General features: G+C 29.5%; 1 protein-coding gene across 1 annotated transcript in view; it reads left to right on the top strand.

Moving 5' to 3' along the window:
• The window catches only part of LOC108571931 (girdin), a 9469-nt gene extending 2476 nt beyond the window's left edge, over window positions 1–6993 (top strand). Inside the window, 21 exon segments of the mRNA XM_017934089.1 lie at window positions 88–176; window positions 254–563; window positions 646–759; window positions 836–1023; window positions 1124–1205; window positions 1323–1501; window positions 1586–1712; window positions 1777–1903; window positions 1990–2324; window positions 2399–2680; window positions 3132–3238; window positions 3309–3684; window positions 3811–3993; window positions 4184–4471; window positions 4549–4749; window positions 4822–4967; window positions 5129–5221; window positions 5321–5384; window positions 5462–5570; window positions 6543–6649; window positions 6757–6993. Of these exon segments, the coding sequence (XP_017789578.1) occupies window positions 88–176; window positions 254–563; window positions 646–759; window positions 836–1023; window positions 1124–1205; window positions 1323–1501; window positions 1586–1712; window positions 1777–1903; window positions 1990–2324; window positions 2399–2680; window positions 3132–3238; window positions 3309–3684; window positions 3811–3993; window positions 4184–4471; window positions 4549–4749; window positions 4822–4967; window positions 5129–5221; window positions 5321–5384; window positions 5462–5570; window positions 6543–6649; window positions 6757–6993 (3744 nt within the window).
• Window positions 6994–9501: the final 2508 nt, after the last annotated feature.

Here is a 9501-nt window from a genome sequence, read left to right as displayed (position 1 = left end):
ATTAAAAAATTAATTTTTAATGGAAAAATATAACAATGAAATTTCTATTAAATTAATATAATTTCTTTAAAATTTTCTTTGCAATAGTTCGCCAGTTGTTTAAAGGATCCTAATTCATTAACTAGTTACAATGATTTAGTAGATGGTGTATTATTACACAGTGTGTTTCTACAAATGTAAGTATCATAATATAATTAAGTTTTTATTAGTTTTCTTCCTTTAATAATATATGTGTTTATATGTGTTTCTATAGGGATCCTGAACCATTACATGATGAAGTAATATCTCCAGAAGGAAGTTCATTAATACGCACGAAGAATTTAAAAGCCATAGTAGATAATATGAAACAATTTTATGAAGATGAATTGGGTCATTTAGTCCTAAAGTTACCAGATACTGTGAATTTAGGCAAAGAGCCAGAACTTTATGTTGCAGATATGAAATTATTATTATTGTTACTTCTTGGTTGTGCTGTGCAATGTCCAAACAAAGAAAAATTTATCACAAACATAAAAACATTAAATGTTGATACTCAACTTGCTATAGTGGAGTGTATTAAACAGGTGAGCATTTAAAATTTTTGTTTTCTCTTACTTTATATTGTCTCCATTAAATTAGTTTAATGAGTTTATATTATGTTCTTAGGTCACAGATCATCAAAACATTGTTATTACTCAAGATGCAATGGAAAATGTAAATATGGGCTGTTTATTTGTGCAAATAAAAAAGTTGACTCAAGAATTAGACTTATATCGTCAGGTATGCAAAATATGATCAGTATTATTAGTAAATGCAATATTGTATTAACAAAACATTAATATTGTTGATATGATAGAAATGGAGAGACACAGTTATAAATGAAAGTGTTGAAAGAAATGATTCATCTATTAGTGTGGAAGCTGAAGACATGAACAAAACTCAACAATTTAATCCTGTTGTTAAATCAGACCGTGAAGATAATCATCATTATGCTGTTGAATTAGCTGATTGGAAATCAAGAGTTAGAAAACAACGGCAAGAATTGTATGTATTATAATTTTTGAATGATTTAATGATTTTTAACTTGTATCATTTTTATTTATTTGTATATTTAATCCATCATTTTATTGTGAATTATTTGAAGGGAAGAAAAAACGGAAGCACTGTTAGAATGTAAAGAAGAACTTGAATATCATAAAATGTTAGTAACCAAATTAAAACAAGAGGTAAGATATGTGGTTTCAGTTAAGTTATAGTTTGAGCTTTATTGAATAAAAATTGACATGAATATTTTTTTTTAGCAAGCACTAGAATTATATAAATCCTTATTGTAACTGTTTCAGAATCAAGAATTAATGCATGAAGCACGTACAGCAAAATCTTACAGAGATGAATTGGATGCAGTAGTTGAAAGAGCAGATCGTGCTGATCGATTAGAATTAGAAGTAGTAAGATACCGGGAGAAACTTACTGACATAGAATTTTACAAAACTCGGATAGAGGAGTTACGTGAAGATAACAGGTATTTTGCACTAGAGACGTATTTATTCTTTAAAATGAAATTTAAATACATTTTCTTTATATAAATATAATTTGTTTATTTTAGGGTTTTAATGGAGACTAGAGAAATGCTTGAAGATCAGTTGAATTCATCAAGAAGAAGAGCAGATAAAGTATTGGAACTTGAGTCTGAGATCATAAAATATAAACAATTATTGAACGACATGGCTTTGGTATGTACATAAATAGAATTTAAAATTTATTTGCTTAAATTTAATTTACAAATTGAATTTTAAGGAACGTGCGGCGGAAAAAGAAAAATATCAAGAATTAGTTGAAGAAAATACTCAGTTGCACAAATTGACGAAAGCTGCTGCAAATGAAGCTGCATTAGCTAGTTCTATAAGCGATTCCGATGAGCCAGGTAACAAGCGAAATTATTTTCAATACTTTGTAATATGTTATTTATAAATTATATATACGTTTAATGTGCATTTGAACTTTATGTAGCACATGATGATAACAGATTGTCTGAACAATTAACTAATAATGCACAAACGCGGGCGCTAAAACTAGAGTTAGAAAACCGTCGATTAGTCACCTTGATTGATTCCTTAAAAGAAAATTCATTCCATGAAAATTCATCTCGTGTGTTGGAATTAGAAAAAGAAAAAAAGAAGCTGTCATTAAAGATTGAATCATTAAATGATAACATTGAAAGACTAACACAACAAAATTCAGATTTGGAATTAGTATGGAAACAAGCACTTGAAGAAAACAAGAAGTTACAGAACTCGCTGAAAAATCAAAGAGCATCATCTGAAAAACAACAACAAGAATTTCAAGTAGGTCATACAGATTGTGTATGCTTCATTTTAATAATTTTGTTTAATATTTTTTTAAATTTATTCATTTTTAGACTCAACATACAAAAATGATAGAATTGGAAAAAAATAATGATACAGCGGTGAAAGAAAAACAACGAGTTCAGTCTTTATTGGAAAGCGTACAAAGACGAGCAGATGATGTAGAACGTAGTTTAGAGCTTGCAAATCAGAAAGTCGAAGAATTAAAAGTTATCGAAAGTAATATAAAAGATATTAATTCTAAATGTCTTGATCTTGAATCGAAACTTATGGCGGTAGAAAAAGAGAAAGATGTAGCACAACGCGATATTCATCGATATCGGGAAACAATTGAAGTATGAATTTCACAAAATACCTTTACTAGAATGATTAATTATTCTATAACTTTCTAATTGCTATTTTATAATATTATTGCTAAATTATATTACTCTATAACAATGCAGTCCATATTTTAAATTATTCTAATCTATAAAAATTCTAATTTCCATTTTAATATTTTATCGACGAGGTTAACGCGCTTGAATACGCTCATCTAATACTAATAGTGCAAATGGATAGAAATAAGTTGTAAATTCACCCTTTTAATAGGTAAAATGATGAGTTGTTAAATTTGAAGTTAATAGAACAAAAAAAAGCAATTGTGCATGTTTTTTTTTTAAATTCTCTTATTATATCTCTTTTATATTATTATGATGTTTTCAAAATTTAATGAGGCATATAAATAAAAACAAATATTAATTTTGATTGATTTTAATTGAATTATATTTTATCCAAATAAATTTTCAGGAAAAAGATGTCGCATTGGATAAAGCAACAAATAGCATTGAAGTTTTAGAAAGGAAAGTAACACAACTTGAACAGGAACTTCATGATTCTGTTACACAAATTTCAAGGTATAAAATGTTTCCAATAAATGCTTATTTACTGTAAGAATTCATTACATGGAAAGAAATTTTTTGATAGACTACAAGAAATCGAGAGATCTAGCAAGGAATTGGATTCACGAGCAGCTATTGATAGAGAAACTTTAGAAATTCTGCAATCTAATTTAGTAGCCGAAAAATTGAATACTCAACAATTATACACTGTTCTAGAGAAACTTGGACTTAGTGATAATATGTTGTCACTACCATTGGATAATTTTAAGATTTGATTTATTAGTTTATTGATAATATTTTATAATTACAGAATTGCGCAAATTCCAGAAGTTGTCAGTTATATAAAAGAAACAGACAAGTTTTGTTGCTGTAAAAAATCAGTACCTGAATCTACAAATTCTGAGAATAATGAAACTAGTAATATTCATAGTACATTAAAAGCAACAGTAGAATCACTGAAGGTACTTTGAAATTATGTAAATACAGTACATTAGTATCTAAATAAATAAAAAGAATACAATAAAAGATAAACTTTCATAGTTATGTAAAGCATCGTAAATAAGCAAGATTTTCCTTCTGGTTTTTAGAAGGAACAAGATCACTTGAATATGAAATTAGTTACTGCACAAACAGCATTGGAAAACCTTCTCTCTGAAAATGCAAAACTTCAAGTACAGATTACAACTTTACAATCCCAAAATAATTCCTTGACTGCACAACATACAGCTCTACAACTCGCAAATTCTCAACTTGTTGCTGAAAAAGAAGAGGTAATCATTTTTGGTATACTAATTCTTCCAAATGCACATTGTATTGGAAGAAAAATATTACAATTTAGTTTATGTATGTCTTTTGTAACTTATTTATTACTATAAATATTTAGTGTAAAATAGTTACAGGTTAAATACATGTATGCTTTAATATTATCTTTAATATTATCTCTGTAATGTTTTAACTTAGCTGTTAAAAGAACGCAACGCACAACAGCAAGCGCACACACAACTTATTCATGATCAAGTCACTTTACAATCTTTGCATGAGCAATTGAATAATGAATATGAAAACCTATTTCATGAACATGATGCCCTCAAATCAAATTTACGGGATGTAAAAAATGAAATTAGAATGTTACGCGAGTCTTATGAAGGAATAAAGGCGAAAAACAAAGTTCTACAAACTGAAAAGGAATCATTGGTAAATGATGCAAAAAGTTTGAATAACTTAAGAGGAGAACACTCTAAATTAAAGGTATTGTACAAGTGTTAAAAAATATATACTATTATATGCATTAAAATACAAATTTAGTAATTTTTTTATAATTTTAGGATGACTTTAGAAATTTATATACCGCTACAGAAAAATTGAAAATGGAATACAGAAATCTACAAGAAGATTATAGAAAAAATAAAATTGAAACAAATCGATTAAGTTTAAAATTAACAGAAATGCAAGGTGAACTTAGCAGTCGAGATGAAAGATGTTCCAATTTGGAACTTCAGATTAACAAATTAAATCAACGTTGCGAGGTATAAAATATATTATATTACAACATATTTAATATATATTTATTGTTTTTTTGGACCACATTTTCATTTTAGGTGTTACTACATATGAATTCCGGCTTAGATAATGACAGACGATCGCTGATGGATCACATTACTTTATTGTTTAGCCAATATCATGAACTTTTAAGTCATTCTCTTGAAGATAAAGAACATTATCATATGGAAGAAAAATTGTACACGTTAGTATTTGAAAAGAAAAAAATGTAACAGTATTATATTTCGTATTTAATTTATCAAAATGGTGCTTCTATTTTATTTTATAAGTACAGCAAACAATATTTGTGTTTCCTTATATTAGTTAACGTGTTGTTTAGAATATTAATAATAATTATTATTGTAGAGACAAAGTGAATCATCTCTACAGACAAAAAGAAAAATTAGAAGATAAGATTATGGAGCATTATAGAAAATTAGAAAGTTGTACTCCAAAAAAGTAAGTTACGTTTTACTTCTGTACGTAATTTTATTTTATTCTTTGCATTTGGCTACTCTTTATCAATTTCTAATGTATTATTCGCATATGTATTTAAAGGAAAGGGTTTGGAGCCAATTTTGTACGAAGAGTTCGGAAAGCTGGATCCGAGTTTCTCAATAAGGTAAGTAAATTGATGCATAAGTACTTCAATGTAAATAAATTTTACGAACTTCATGTTTTTAAATTTACGTGAATTAGAATCGACGATCGTGGGCGGAAGATTCTAAACATTCAGAAGGAAAAACTTACGAATCAGAATCTGGTGGAAATGATTCGGATGTTAGTACAGAAGAACATCGATTAGCAGGTAAGTGGATCCGCCGACGCGGACAAAATATATTTTCATCACAATATGTCCTCCGTCATATCATGCAAATTTTATATACAACATTTTTTGATATTATTACAAATAACGAAAATATTTAAGGTGGACAAAGTTATTGGTCCATTCCGTATATTTTACCAATACAAGATGTTTTTATAATGGTTGTGTTCGAAATTTGACACATGTATTCTATACATTAGAATAAACAGGTCTGAGTAGAAAGAAAAGAAATTTTTTTATTTCAGTAGTCATTGTCTGTTAATGTTTCTTTTCACTTTAAGCGGGCCAAATTGTCTGTCGTGTCATTAATATGTTATATTTATTGGTTGTTGTTATTTCATTTGTAATCACACCCATTGTTTGTTTTCAGTTTCTAAAGTATTTTTATTGAAGCAGAATTCATTAAATATGATAATAAGCAAGGAAGTCCGAGTCAAAGGAAACATGATAATGAATGTGTGATCTATGACAATCTGCTTTTCTTTTCGAAAACTTCTTGTTTTAGAATATTTGAAGAATATTTAAAGACTATACAACTGTGGAAATTTCGACAAAGAGAAAAATTATAAATGTAACAATAATTATGACTATTAATTTAATATATTACATACTGTACTGAATTCTGTTTCTTGAAACTTGTTCTCGAAATTGTTATATTTCTTACATTCTAGATTCGGTTTTACATTTTCGAGTGTTCTACTCGTAGTACGCATTTATTAAATATTTTTCCGTTTGTTTGCAATTATGAGGAAGTACAAAAATGAGATATCTTGTGTCTGATTTTAACTTAGGTAGGATTTGTGTCTTGATTTTCAAATATAGAATATCTACATTTCAAAATTTTAGGAAATTACTATTAAACTTCGTTTAGACTTAAATATTTACCTTTTCTATTATTGTGAATATTACAAAGAAAAAAATATTGGTAAAATAAGTTTATGGTATTAATTCAAGGATCAACCAGAGGACTTGGATCAGATGCATTGTCTCTTGGTCATCCAGGAACTAGAAGAACAGTATATTACACTGATGATTCACCACCACCACCAACTAGTTTACCAGTATGAATTTTTTTAATTTTCCATTGTATTTATTTTATTGTTTATATCCTGATGTCTTTTTTTTTAATAGTAGGAAACCTTTCTCTATTTGTATACACGAATTACAGGAACAAGGAGACGACAGACGGTCCATTTTATTGGAACAAACTCCGCGACCAGAGGTGCAAGCAGAACCACGACCGGTTCTAATATACAATAAAGTATCAGCAGTTATAAATGAATCAAAGAATCTTAGCAATAGCGGAATAAAAACTGTAGGGCAAGAGGAGACAATGATGGAAACCCCTGTTGATAAAGATTCAAAAGCAGGTAATCAAGTGTGGTATGAATATGGTTGTGTATGATTCTACGTTACTTCCATGTATTTGTGTGTTTACCACGAAATTCGTGCTTTCTATCGCATTGTAACAGTGTAACGCAATTGTTTTTACCATTTGACTTATCAAATGTTTTATACAAATTCGTATAAATAATTGAACATTTCAAAAGACTTTTATGTAATAATAACTTTAATTGTGTGTTCACGAGTTCCTAGAAAACTTTTGCAGCGATAATACGAATTCCCAAGGTGTTTTTGAAATTGATATTTATTTTAAATATTCACTATTTTTAATGTAATTTTATTAGTATGTCTTTAAACGACTTTGTGCTTGTGTAACAATTGTGTATAGTATTAAGAACGTAATCTAAATATTCGATGAACATTATCGATATTTAATTCGTTTCTAATCACCAGTCATTAAAATTGTACTGCCTCTCGCTTTTATAAGACACGTAAAATAACAGAAATTATATGTATAAAAAAAAAACTGTTTTTTTTTTTAATCACAAATTTCTTTGATTTTCTTTTCGATATTAGTAAATAGCGATTAGAATCAACGCATTTCTTTTGATAATCAAGAAGTGTTTATTTTCAAAATTATTTTTCGTATTTCACAAAATGTATTGAAAACGTTATTGAACATTCGAATTTAGGTAAAAGTTTACAAAGGCAATAAACAAATACAAAATTTCTAATGAGTGCAAATTACAGAAGGTACAACTCTTTAATATTTTATAATAATGAACAAGCAACAATTCTTGATGTTTTTTATTCGCATGAATTTTAATGTTGGAGAAATTAATGGATTAGGCGAAAAATGCACCTTGACAAAGTCTCACGCTTGAAGGTCTCACGCGTCTCATCGTTGAAGGAACGCGGGGCTCATAATTTTTTGTTATTTTTCTACGGGTCGGGAGCAGGAGGTTCCGACGGAAAAAAACTGACCATCGTCTGCTCGAACCCCTTCTAAATTATTTCTCAGGCTTCAGACATTTGCATACTCAAGGAATTATACCGCCATTCTATAGATCAGATGTTAAGATTTTTTCGTACAAGACGTACTGCCATAGTTAAAATGGAGCATCAGACCCAAAAACGTATACACCAATAGAATTCATAAGCAAAAGTTGAGCAAATGTTTTATATAAGAAAATTTGCAATTTTGATTAAAAATTCGAATTACTAATTTTAATTACCATCAGGTCATCTCATAAGTAATATGAGCATATTCTGCTTTTTTAGAATTTCGTCGTATTTTTTTTTTTTAGTACTTTTCCTTACTTTGTTTTTATATTTTCATCTAGTCATTTTTTAATTTCACTTTTATTCATTATTTATGAGACCACGTGACAATTTAATAAAGAAATTCCTGATAGATAAGATTCAAAATGAACATTATAATTTTTCTGCAAGATAAATTTGAACGAATGCTTCAACTTAGTCTTTCCTAACTTACCCTTCGACGAGTTTGTCGACGATGAGGGCGAAGCAAAAAATTCGCTCGCAGGCAACGGTTGGCTGGCAAAACCTCCCTCTCTAGCCTGCTTTTTCCATTTACGAGAATAAAAATCTTTCCCTCTATTTCTACCGGCGCGGAAAAGGTAGGCCAATGGAGTGGGAATAGTATGGTGGGGGAAGTGGGGAGGGCAGTGGTAATAGTAGTGGGTGGTCGGGTGCAAAAATAAAGCTGGAAGAAGCAAGGGTAGCAGGCTAGACCAGGAAAAGAACTATGATGTCGCTGAAGGGCAAAAAGTGAAGAATCATCTATCGTGATTATCGGAAATGGTAATGGCAAGAAAACAATATTTTATTTCCTCTTCCTTGTGTCTTTTTGTTTGTTAATAATACAGAAGCTGATAATTGTTTTCCTATATTCTGCATCTGATATATTTCAAGTTGAAACAAATATTAAAACACAGAAACCTAACAGGAAATGTCAATTCATATCTCCTTTTTTAATTATTTTGTTCCATTTATAATAATAAAAACTCAATTGAATAAATTGGCAAGAAGTAGTGGAAGGAAGATGTGAATTTTGTGGATAATCAAAGGGTTCTCAACAGTAAACTGCAAAAAATGTTAACTATTTGCGTGACCAATAGTGGGGTAAAGAGGTCGTACGTTCTTTCTAGGGGGTGCATAGTGCGAGGGGCGGAAAGGTAGGTTTTTACAATGCGTCTTCTTTCTGTTTCTCCTTCCGCTACTCTCGTTGCTTGGGATGGTGAAGGTGGTAGGGATGGTAGGGGCATACTTTTTTCACGGACATCATGATCTAAGGAGGGGCATATATGTTCTACATACACAGCTAGTATATAGCTACCTATGTAGAGAAAATGATAAAACTGGTGAAAGAGATAGGAGGATGTCACAACGTTCTATTGTCCGATAACGTTTTAAACTGTCGTCAAATTGTTCATTCAACATTCTCGGAATTTGTCAGATGTTTATAGAAATTTATTTGAGCAGTAGATAATCGTAGCATAATTACGAACGTTGAAATGGAAGATGAAACAGTCCTTAAAGGATAGTT

The sequence above is a fragment of the Habropoda laboriosa genome, unplaced genomic scaffold (genome assembly GCF_001263275.1).
Source record: "Habropoda laboriosa isolate 0110345459 unplaced genomic scaffold, ASM126327v1 scaffold67, whole genome shotgun sequence".
Taxonomy (NCBI): domain Eukaryota; kingdom Metazoa; phylum Arthropoda; class Insecta; order Hymenoptera; family Apidae; genus Habropoda; species Habropoda laboriosa.
This window is presented reverse-complemented; position numbering and strand designations above follow the sequence as displayed.